Source organism: Ischnura elegans, chromosome 2 (assembly GCF_921293095.1).
Source record: "Ischnura elegans chromosome 2, ioIscEleg1.1, whole genome shotgun sequence".
NCBI lineage: Eukaryota > Metazoa > Arthropoda > Insecta > Odonata > Coenagrionidae > Ischnura > Ischnura elegans.
Genome location: NC_060247.1, coordinates 77,616,293 through 77,628,986, shown reverse-complemented (window position 1 = coordinate 77,628,986; position 12,694 = coordinate 77,616,293). Strand labels below are relative to the sequence as shown.

The window sequence follows — 12,694 nt, the reverse complement described above, 5'->3', positions numbered from 1 at the left end:
AATTTAATAATAAGCTAATTATCTCAAAATCATCCAGAAAAGTTGTTTGCATTTTGGTCCATACAAATTAACTGTTCCTTCTTTTTCCCCAGTAGTACTCCTCAGGATCTAAACCACTTTTTCTGACAAGATTTACTTGTACCTTCTGTGCCTGTCTCTGCCTTGTCTCCCTCCTCAACATTCATTTTTTATTTTCCATTGTGATTCGGGCATTTTGTTGAGAGATGAGATGTTCTAGTGATTTTGTGTAATTTCCAGAATTCAGTTCGCAGTGTGCATCCAATAATGCACACAATAGTGGAGAAAAATATTTTGGAATATGTTGAACCAAACACAGATATTCGGCAATACTTTGAGCGCCTTGTTGAGGGAGGAAAGAAAGTGTTCCTTGTGACAAACAGCCCATTCAAATTTGTGTGAGTAGATTTTTTACACCTATTTGAATCTTGACGTACAATAAAACCTCTCTGAGATTGCCATGGCTGATTTCAAGAAAGAAGTGGCCATTTGGAAGGGTGGTAGATTAATGGGGGCTATTAAAATGGGATTAAAAATGTATTTAGATGGTAGAAAAAATAAGGGTTGTAAAAATTAATTGACAATCATTGTTTATTCCAATAAAAAGTTATTTTTGAAAGAAAGGCCAGAGTGCTTTGTTTCAAATGGCTTCATCTACATTTTAAAACTTTTTTCATACCAGCCTTTCGAAGACCTCCATTCAATTTTTATTGTGGATTTGTTCAAAGATTTGAAAAATGTTCCCTATTGTGAGAGTCAAAGATTACTGATGGCTGTGAAAGGAATGGCAGCAAATTCTCTTGGTTGCAGGAAGCATTATTCATGCAATCTTTGTATATAATCTCATATATTTTTTTTGTGGTTAATTTATTTTTTTTAATAGTTTCAAATTTTCTCTCATTGCATTTCTGGCATGTATGAATTGCATTTCTCTTCTTCTTCCAATCCTTCCTTTTCACTCACTTGCCCGAGATATCCCATAATATGGTGGAAGATTACAACTTCAATTTCTCCTTCCTACTAAAATTCCTGGGATTTCCTATATTTTTTATACCATAGAGTGGCTGTCCCAGGGGCCCATAGCCCTTCTGTGCGGGGCCCTTCACTTAAAATATTAAACTCTATACCCCATCTACAAACTAGAGCATTTTGAATCCCTACCACTCTCTGGCTAAGTATGTGTTCCCCTCCCAAATTCAGACTTCGTAATTACGCCGTTATGATACCATCAGGCAGTTGAGTTCAAAATAGTATAATACAAATAAAATTTATTATTATATTTATTCATAAAATTATAAGGTAAAATAAACATAAAAAGCGCGCTTTTTCAATAGGTACGTAATTTTATAAGTTAGATTATGAAAGTTAATTAGTTGATGAGCTTCAAGCGTGAAAAACTTCTTCCAGCTGATGCCACAGTCACTGGTATAGTCAGTAAAACCCTATATGCAATGTAAATATTAGGGAATGGATTTCCGAGCCCACTTAGATACGTCAAAATACCTTTAGGAGTTTTGATATCATCAGGAATCATATCTTTGAACACTTCAATTTCTGTGAGTAGATGTGACGCAACAATGTCTTTGGAAAACCCTTCATTCAAACCTACACCAAGCTCAAGTTCAAGTTGTTCACACTTTGCTTTCAGTTCGTCATTATGGAGAGATTTCAAACTTTCTGGGGAAAACAAAAAATCAAAAATCTCCGAATATTTGTTTAGCTGCCCAAACCTTTCTTGAACACTGTTTAGCACTGTGTCTACAATTGGGTAGAAGAATTCGATTTTGAATTTTTCTTCTGGTGATTGGTCCTTCACAATCATGTCACTACTTTCATAATCAAACATCTTCCTCTTCCGCCCCACTCTTTTCTCTTCAAACTTTGGTTCGATCTGCAAATTTTACGCTGTTTCTTTTGCGGTTATCTGCGCACTAATGTAACCTTCATTTCGGTACCTCTCAATGTATTTGACTAAGCCATTGAGGGAGTTGGTTGCTAGGCTAGCCGCGCCCGCTCTCACTCATGTCAAGTTCTCTCACTCGTTGTTATCTCTCACACGACACAGTACTGTACTGACAAACGCAATTGTACAATAAAAGTTACTGCATTATTATTCCTTTTTCATAATATTATTTTTTGTCTAGTACGGACTTCACAATACAGTAATAGTTGAAATTGCGTTTTCAAAACTCTCGTATATTTTAATTTTTTTTTCACGAACGCGCCCCGGTCGCCCCGCCCTAAGGCCGGCCCTGGGCCGTCTCATTGTGTTATGATCTGGCTGCTGGCTAATCGCAGTCATCCCTTGCCCTTCTTCCCTTCCACATGTCGTTGAAGTAATTATTTTGTAAGCATAATTGCTTGAAGTGTTAGAGCTTTTTTTGCATGTAATTGTAGTTGATCTTTCGTATATTTTATTCTTACAGAGACAAAGGAATGGGATATATTGTTGGTGAAGACTGGAGGGATTTTTTTGATGTTGTTGTGGTCCAAGCTCGTAAGCCTCGCTTTTTCACAGATGAATCTCGTCCAATGAGGATTTATGATGAGGGCTCCCAAACTCAGGTTTGGGATCGTGTGAATCGCCTGGATAAGGGTAAAATATACTATGAGGTTTGTACTTTTTTATTTTTTTATCTATTCTCTAGTAATAATCCTTCTGATGACTACAATTCCTAAATGGGCATTTCTCAGCTCCTCTCAGTACCATACCGTGTACCCCCTGAAGAAATTACTTTACCTCCATATTTTTTATCATGTAATGTTCTGATCACCTGGGTTCTAGGTCTTTTGATGAGAAAAAAAGAGAACGCATGGCAAAATTTAATTGGAAAGTATGTGCTCTAATGCAGTTTAAACTTGATAATTATGTACATATATTTCTCCAAAGTGGCTATTTGGCTTAATTCACTTTCAGAAAAAGTATTGAGCATTGATGGCTGAAAAAAACTACACCTCTGGTGAATCCATTGTCTATCACCTATCAAAATTTGAAAGAAATCTTGTGCTGACTCTTGAGGGACTTTCCTTGTCAGCATCTTAACTCTCCCCTCAATCTATGTACATTTATTCTTACCTGTGCCATGTTTGTTTGAAACAATGCTCATCTTTCAACTGTTTACTCCAGCCCACCCAATTACAACACACACTCCAGAAATAACATCCACTTCCTCCTATACTCCTGTAGTCTCTGTTTAAAAGGTCCATACCATTACATTGCCACCATGAAGAATAAGATTCCTATCAGCATCCGTTCCATTTCCTCATCAACTCAATTCAAAGCTACGCTAAAAAAAATACCAATCAGAAAGTGCTATTATAATCAAAGCGAGTTTATAACTGATGTTTATGCTATGTATCTTTACTTCAATTCCAATGAATAGCTGTATTTTTGTACAGCATGTGTGTATTTTATTACCTCTTTGTATTTTATTCTATAGTTTATCTTGACGAAACTCATGGATGTTTTATTCCAATGAAGTAAATAAATATTATCATTATTACTTATTCAGGTATTACAGGTTGCCTCACCTACGGTCCTACTCCCCCATAAACTGCCCCTGGCTTCCATCAACATAAAATTAATCAATATATATAAATAAATTTTTCCTGTGAAACTTTGATCTGCCTTTGATCTGTTGATACCTTTCCTCATTTGGTGCTTTACTCAATGGATGAAAATAAATAATTGTGAATTATCATCTCCTAATTTTAACCTTTTCCATACTACACACGTATATATAAGTGTGGACGTTTCCTAACCCGGGAGACGACGGCCGCATATTTGCGTGTGAGATTGTCCTGGCCAGGAGAACGAAAGCCGTATATATACATTTTCTAGCTCTCCCCCTTTTAGGATGGTCGCGGGTTTATGTCGTCTTTGTCTCGGAGCAATCACCACCCTCATCTTCTTTTGTTGATTCAAATAAAGCGACAGCTTTTGCATGATTATCTGCCTGTGACAGAGGAACATCATTTGCCCATTTATGATAAATCCAGGTAATCAGAAGTCTTTCCGTTTTTTTTCCAGAATTGAACTTTGCATTCGAGTTGAGCTATTGGTTGATGTCATGGACGTTTTAACCTTTTCCGTACTAAAGATGTATATATATGTGTGGACGTTTCCTGACCCGGGAGATGAAAGCCGTATACAGTGGAACCTCGATAAAACGACACCCCACGGTGCACCAATAAACACTCGCTATAGCGAATTGTCGCTTTACCGGAGGTGGTGCAAATAATAGCCAATATACCTCATATTACTCCTTTATTTTTATTTTCTCGCTTAGACGTGTTTGGTGTTTTTTTGGCCATGGTGTGTTCCATCAAATGCTTTCTATTCATGCAACTCATGGACGTGCGGGTATGCTGACGACTGCTTTCTGCCACCCGAGGAACAAAAGAAGATCAAGCATTCGCGAATGCTAATGCCACAATATTTTCACCAAAATTAACTACTTATTTATCGAACGACAGTTTACCACATAAATTTGAGACTGAGCACTCCATTAACTTCATTTATAACAGATCGCTAGCAATTACAGAGATTAAGGAGTCTTGATGTAAGTTTTTCCGGCGGTGAAACCCTTGCTATGGCGAGAGCCAACACCAAAAGGGCCTCGTAAAAACGAAATTTTTAACATGCTTATTATAGGATCAATTGACGGTGCATCGGCTATCTCTCGTAATAGCGGGGGTCTCGCTATAGCCCGTACTCGCTTTAACGAGGTTCCACTGTATTTATATGTGAGATTTTCCTGGCAAGGAGAACGAAAGCCGTATAGTATATACGTTTTCTAGCTCTCCCCCTTTTAGGATGGTCGTGGGTTTACGTCGTCTTTGTCTCGGGACCCAATGCTGCGGGGTTTAGGATTTACCCTCTGAATCCGGGAGCAGGTACCCGGACCCCTCGACTTTTATAACCCCTCTTAGCGGTAAGGGTCAGCGATCATAGAATTGTTTATCCAGTCAGTTTTCCAAATAAATATCTGTTCATTTTTCAAGATAAATAAACTAAGAATTGAATTCTTTATCTTTTGAATAGCATTTACAATTTTAAATGAAATTCTACAATAAATATTAACTCATATCTCGAGTTATGTATAAACATAAACATGGAAATTGTTGCTGCATTAAATGCGTAAATATTGACCTTAGAACTTCGCTTAAAATTTGACAATGCTTAGAAAAAAAAGAGGAATTCAATTCAAAGTCTGCAATTTACGTGCAAGCAACAATTATCCATATGCTAAATACATATAAGCAATACATAAGTTGACCGCGAACCTAGGCCGCAGGTATGGTTGTAAACCCGGAAAGGAGGGAGCACAACTACTCTCGGAGTCCGAGATAATGCGCAGTCCCAGCGGGGAGGGGTCGAAAAAGGTTCTGCGAGACCCTTCTTAACGAATTTCCTCCAAAAATGCTCCGTACCATGAGAAAGAAGTCTCTTGGGGCTCAGTACAGCAGTCATGCTAAGATGAAAACTCCGCCGTCTCGAAAGGGTTAAGAACCCTTAGATGTAATTGTTATTGGTTTTGTCACAGAGGATTTAGAATCATTCTACCACATTTCCCATTTAATAGGGAACTGTGAAGCAATTACTCGAGATAACTGGTTGGAGTGGAGAACAAGTACTCTACTTTGGAGATCATCCTTACAGTGATTTGGCAGATGTCACTTTGGCTCATGGATGGAGAACAGGAGCTATTATTAGTGAATTAGCGGTGAGTAAAGTAAGCTTAGCAGTTTGCTGGTTGGGTGATCACAATATGTACTTTTTGCGATTATTATATCTCTATAACTTAGATATTTGAATTATTTTGCTATACATATTGCCTTTCTATTCTTGCTATCATGTTTGTTTGTTTTCTATAGGTGCATTATTATTTGATCATCTCTAAATCACCTCCCAATCCCAACCTTAGAAATCTCATGTTCCTCCATTAATTCACTTATGTTACCATCAAATCACCATTGTGTTGAAATCTAAGATTTATATCAATAAAATAAAAGAGAAGTAAGGCTTGAAATAATGTAAATCATTCTAAGATTTACCTTTGGTTAACTCATATAATGACCGATATGGTGACTTTCTAGTGGTGAAGTTTGAATCTCTGAACATAAGCTTCTAACTCAGAGTGCCTTCTGTGTTTGCCATGTCATTTATTTGTTTCATGCTTTTTTAATACTATTTTTAGCATGAGATAGAGACATTAAACAACAAAGAGCTGAAATTTGACCTAAATTGGCTGCACATGCTGACTCAGCTGATAGAAGATAGCCAAGATTCAGCATGGAAAGCTGATTGCAAGGTTATGCTGACTAAGTGGCTGGAAGAAAGGGATCATCTCAGGTTTGTTTGTTGAAATAATTTTGGCATTAATATTTTACTAAAATGTTACCTTCTTCGTCAGTAATCAGGGAAAAGTTTGGAGATTGTCAGTTCTGCTTATTGGAAGTGGATCTTTGTGCTTCATGCATAGCGAGGTGTGGCATATTTTTTTTTCTCGAAAATTTGGAAAATAATTGCCTCGCTTCTTATTTAAAATCCATTTTGGTGAGAAAATGCCTATGCAAAATTTTTATGGACATGAGTTGCTATATTATGTACAAAATGAGGTCTGAAATATGTACCCTCTGTAGAAAATTTGAAATGTTGCTTCAAAATATCCCTCTTAGAGGTAAGCATAATTTTAGGGCTCTATGGGTTATAATTTCATTTTATGGTCTATCCTCAGCTTTTTCGAGATATTGGAGGGCATAGTGACAATGCAAATAGGTGCCGGTTCATGCACCTACCCCTCCTGAATGGCACTCAACAACTTGCCACGTAAGATCTTAGAACTCACAACAACTGCCACCTCGTTGCATGATCCTACTAATTTTATTTGGAGTCCCACCTTAGGTAGCTATTGTGGTGAAAGATTTCATTTGATCATTGTTTGGTCGGTATTTTTGATGCATTAAAATTTACTAACTTCATTCAAATTGAGAAATATTTCTGGCAAGGAATATTTCCGGAAAAATTGCTTACATTCCAATTTCTAGCATGTTTATCTCAGGTACATTTGCTCGAGCTGCATCAGATATTAGCAACGGAGATCAATAAAACTTTCATTCATATGTTTTGGCATAAAAATGAACATTTAGGTGATGGAGCCGTGTATGTTTCAGAGTTTTGGGAAATGAGATGCTCCTTAGCATACACTATGCATGGTGGAAAAATAAATTTAGGTTCCTTGGTGTTTGAATATGACTTTGATCATACAACTGAACTACCTGAAGATTATCATTTTTCAAAGATTTTTATCTAGAAAGGTTCTTACAAAGATAGATTTTCAAACTTCATACCTGTTGTACTTTTAAAGCATAATCATTTTAAGTGCAGTCTGGCAAATGGTGAAAAACCCAACTGTAAAGGATCAATTATTATTTTGTTGCCATTTGTCTTCTGGGATTTTTATTTGGTGTTAGTACTATCATTTTTAATTAAATTTATTAATTTGATGGCTAAAATCAGATATGTAGCAGTCAAATGCTGTAAATTTATGCATAAGCCACTGTTATGATGTGAGAAATGAACTGAATGAGCATTTGTTATTGCTCCTTGTATGGGAAGATTTGATGCTCTAGCAATCATCATTCTCTCATAGCTTTTCACTTGTAATTTATTAGTGGTTAAAGAGCAATTAATTTTTTTCCTTACCCATTTACATATACAGTGGAACCTGGATAATTCGAACTTCTTTTATTCAAAAATATTTTTAAATTTAAATATTTCTTTTGGTCCCTAGCATTTTGTATTTAAACAATGCAAACAAATTGTGGATAGTTTGAATTTTATTTTGGGTCATTCGAATTTTTGGTGTGTCAAATTAAGGTATAAATTATAATATGCGACTCAAAATAATTGTGAATCCATGTGAAAGTATGCTTTTTTAACAGCCGAGAGACTTAGCTCTAGGAAACAGGTAAAAATATAATCCTTTTTTGGAAAACGGTAGGTTTTATTTTATGGTTGCCATCTCAGGAGCTATATGTTTATTTTTCAATATTCTGTTAGTCAATAAAGTACTTATTCAATGTTTTTTATCTCTTTTGTTATTATGATTCTATTTCAGCATATTATGCTATGACATCTTGTCTAAACGTATATGATTACGAGTGAAGTTGGTAGTGCTCAGCAGTTCAGATGTAGCTAAAGATATTTTAAAGTTAGAATAAAAATGTTACTTTACTTTGTAGTTTGTTGAAATAAATATTCCTCTTTTAAGGTTACTCTAATCTTATTAATCAAAGTATTTATTTTTCAAGAGTGTCTATTTAATAAATAGTTTTGATTGGAAATATGAATTTTTTGTTTTGGACCTATTTATTTAGGACTTCTTTAATTCAAATTTTTGGATAACTCGAAGTTTTTAACTGGTCCCTTGATGTTCGAATTATCCAAGTTCCACTGTATATGAATCACATGTGTACCAGAAAATTTTATAAAACACTGAGTCAGGCTGGGTGAGATAGAGAGTCACAGAGCGGAATGTTTTCTGTAAGCTTGCCCTTTTGTGTACTTACAGGCTGAAAACAAAGCGCCTATTCAACAAGCAGTTTGGAAGTGTCTTTCGTACATACCACAATCCAACTTACTTTTCCAGAAGGCTGTTCCGATTTGCTGACATTTACACATCGAGTATAGCAAATCTTCAGAACTACTCAATCGAGCACACTTTTTATCCTCGGAGGGGAGTTATGCCTCATGAGTATGCATCATATTTTGTTTAACACATTCTTAAATCTGTGAGTTCACCTTTGGAGGAACTACAAAGTGCGGTCAAACAGCTGCCAGCTCAAGGGATACATAGGCTATGTGCTTTCGTGTAGCAGTCCAAAATCCATTCATGTGACTCAGCTGGCTGAAGTAGCAGGATTTAGTTGTAGTCTGTATTAGGTGTCTGGATGTTAAATTTTAGCATATCCTGGGTCTATGGAATCTTGTGTTGAGTTGTCGAAATTCAGTTCTGAGAGGTGGCTGACCAACTGCAGCGTTTCCTCTTGCTCAAATTTTAAGAACTGAACCTTATGAATCTCTGGTTGTGTGGCTACTTTTTGTTTTTCTCTCAATAGTAGCCACTACATGCTTCATTTATTTATTGCATTCATAATCCATTTTGATATTTTTACTCTGGTGGTGAGCCCTGCCATTCCTCAATAAACTCTTGCCTTTTTGCCAGTGAGCCATCCACGAATTGCCCCGAATGCAAATGAATAACTATGGTCATATCACTCAATGTATTTTATGAAGATGTGTGGTATTGCTTGATATTGATACGCAGGATTGGTATAATTTGTACTATGGTTGAGCATCTTGTTTCAAATGGTTATTCAAGTTGGTAGCTGGTCTGCCATACATTTTTATCATGCAAGAGAGATTTTTTAGCAATATTTTGAATATCAGGAATGATTTGATACCGAAGAGAAGAATTGTTAAAAATGTGAGAATTTTCTATCAGGCATATTATTATTTTTTGACTAAATCTGTACCAAGTTTCATGAAATAAGCTTTGATATCAGATCCTATGGTGGGTGACTAAGGAATTATCTGACATAAATTTCTTTTAGTTAACCCAAGGCTTTTGTCTCAAGTTTTTTTTCCAGCCGAAGTGGAATATATATTAAGGTTTGGAGCATTAAGAAAAGCAGTTCTGCGTTAAACTATATATTGTTTGCTCTTGATAACTGATATGGAAGGATAGACTGGATATTCAACATGTCTTTTTGCCATAAATAAGGCTGATCATCTTCCTATATATGCCCTTATAAACTGTTGCATAGAATATCTATGAGAATATGGAATCATGACATTAATTTTATTGTGTATTTTCTCACAACCTTTAGTTTATTTTTTTAGTTATGCATCTCAGTTAAGTAGATTTGTATCATTATGTTTGTGACCTCGCTTGTCTTCAGTCATGGTTAGAATGTGAGAATTTGTCTTTATGTTACTGCCTACCTTATTAACTGAATTTAGGTTATATCTGTCATATTCTTCACAATTTCAATTGCATGTATAATATGGCTAAGTATATGGTATAGTGTAGTGTATTAATGGGCTATTTCACCAACTCTTTATATCGCTGAGTAAATTGAAGTATTGAAGGACCCTTATTGTTTGACCAATTGATTACTTTTCAAATTATTGGTGATGAAACATTGAGTTTCGTTAGTCTGTCATGGAGAGGGTCTCGCAAAGTTGCTGGTCTGCTCCTGTCCAATGACCTTGGTTGCTGTAGAATGTTCTCTACTATCTCCATGCAGCGAGCGAATGTTGTACGGAGGCAGAGATTTGATGATCCCATTTATGTAGGCTGCAACTAATCCTGTTTTTGTCTTTTATTTACTAGTTAATGGTTGAATATTAAGGATTCGTTTATTGTTACGGTCAATTTATTCATCCCTCTTCTGAATAAATGTATTTAACTGCAGAATTTTGGAGAGGATGACCTTAATACTTATCCCTTGAAAAACATGGCCACATGAATTCTAGTCCGTGATTATAAAAATCATGTTGTTCTACTACATGTATTTAAGGTGCCATAGTTAAACTAGTACAAATAGAAGCCAGGAAGCAGTGAGGCACTGTTAGGTATAGTTTAAAAGATGGATGAAAGCCATTTCATATTTTGATGTTATTTCAGTGATTGCACTTCCAGTGCACTGATTCTTCTGCACTGCACCGAATTCTATTCCTTAGACTGTTGTCTTGTAGAGAATTATATTTTGTGACTACAAATATTCTTCAAAGAGCTAGTGAATCATTAGAATGTGATAGACAATAAAGGGTGGAAGTTCTACCTTCAGTGCTTGGTAATGCGCTGTAGTAACTTAAAATGAAATTAGCCCTCTTGGACTCCCTCAACATCCTGGAACTGCCGGATAAAGTGCAAAATGAGTCATTCATTTGTTAGCATGATAGGATTTATCCTTTGAGGCTACTACAAATTGTATTGTCACAATAGACTTTCAATCATTGCTTCTTAGCTGGCATCAAATTATGTCATTCAGGATAATTTTTATGCTCTAGTTAGACTTGAAAGATTCAGCTGAGGCTAACTCTCTGGAAAATCTGTATCCCACAGGTTGTATAAATTTGAGGGCATTGTGTTGTTGTAATGTTATTATGTTTTCCAATCTCACGCTGACGTGAATAAGAAAAGAATAATCTCAGTTCCTCTTTTGATTCAAAGTAGAAATTTAATTAATAATAGTACGTAGTTGGTATTGAATAAAAGGTAGTTGCACTTCTCCATATTTGTTTAATGCGTGCAACATGTCTCAGCTCGCAGAACCATCATCTGGTAGAAGAGCAGTGGGGTCTGGACCCCCCTCGAATTATAAAACGCAATTATTTTTCTTCATAAAAGAAAACAAAATATTGAAAAATCATGCATTTACAAAATATTTCTAAAAAAATGAAGTTTTTTTGATTATGAAAATTGTTAAAATTAGTTTAAAACCCATTACTTAGTACCCTATTTTTCAAAAAATTTTCCCCCTGGTTTTGGACCCCCCCGAACGTCCTACCCCCCCCCCCCCCGAACGAAATTCCTGGTCATGTCACTGTAGAAGAGGATGGCTCTATGAGCTGAAATGCATCTTATGCCGTTAATAATTGTGGAAAAGTGCCTCTACCTTTTATTATTTCAGTATGTCAAGCTTCCAATATATCTTGCCTGAATCGGTTGAACGTAACTATAGTTGATTTCAGAATGGGCACATTCACAATTTAAAAAAATTGTCAATGTATTATTATTTGTGAAATAAAGAGACCCCATTTTTCCATTTGCTGATTTGTCGCCTTTTGCGGACCATAGGTAATAAGTGCATTTTTTTGGTGTTTTCTGCATATTTATGCATCACTTCCATTGATTTTCCCCCTAGCATACTAAAAGCTTCCTCAGAGTGTAAGGGTCATGTGATTGAAATTAATTGTTATCAGTTGTTAATATATTGTTTTATTGATTATTATTTGAGTAGATGACATAATGCACTCTTTCTGAGTCAGTCACCATGTTTCAGCTACTTCTCAGCCTAGCATGGCTAGTTGTCACTTACTCTCTTGTGAGCAATTTCTTGCTGGAATGTACGGTTCTCTCGGAATGAGTCAATGAGCTATAGAGATAAAAGCTATAGAGACAAATTTTTCGACTGTGATAGAGTTTAAAAATAAAGAGACATCTATTTTTCTGTTTTAGATCAATTGCCCACCTCTCAAGCTATTTGTGGCAAAAAAATCAGTGGCCAACCCTCTTTGATGAGCTGATTAGTTGATGATATGTTCCTTCTTAGCGGGCTTCATTGTTTTTGAGTTACTTGTGATTCTAAGCAATACCCTCCCTCGAAGAGCGGTTTTCTCTGCATGAGTCAATGAGCAGAAACTCTTATTGACTCCAACACACGAATAGAAAATAAACTCACCTTAGCATTGTTAAAAATTACATATAATGGAATGGCTGAATGAGGAAGAATTTTTCATTGTAGCTTATTTATCCATCCATCCAGTGGCGCCGACTCCCTGGGGCCTGAGGGGGCGCAAGCCCCCTCAAAAATTCGTGATGTGGGGGAGGAAAAGAAGTGTCAGGCTTGTCGATTTTCCTCAGGGTGTTGAGTTATCGATAAT

The 12,694-nt window shown here is 36.0% G+C and overlaps 1 protein-coding gene across 2 annotated transcripts in view; it reads left to right on the top strand.

The window, feature by feature from the left end:
- Nucleotides 1–11,442, top strand: part of LOC124154005 (5'-nucleotidase domain-containing protein 3) — a 41,424-nt gene extending 29,982 nt beyond the window's left edge. For both annotated transcript variants that reach the window (XM_046527476.1, XM_046527475.1), the window contains exons 5-9: nt 259–416; nt 2,445–2,631; nt 5,604–5,744; nt 6,219–6,373; nt 8,595–11,442. In XM_046527476.1, the coding sequence (XP_046383432.1) occupies nt 259–416; nt 2,445–2,631; nt 5,604–5,744; nt 6,219–6,373; nt 8,595–8,799 (846 nt within the window). In that variant the 3' untranslated portion in view covers nt 8,800–11,442. The remainder of the gene's footprint in view (nt 1–258; nt 417–2,444; nt 2,632–5,603; nt 5,745–6,218; nt 6,374–8,594) is intronic.
- The last annotated feature ends 1,252 nt before the right edge of the window (nt 11,443–12,694 follow it).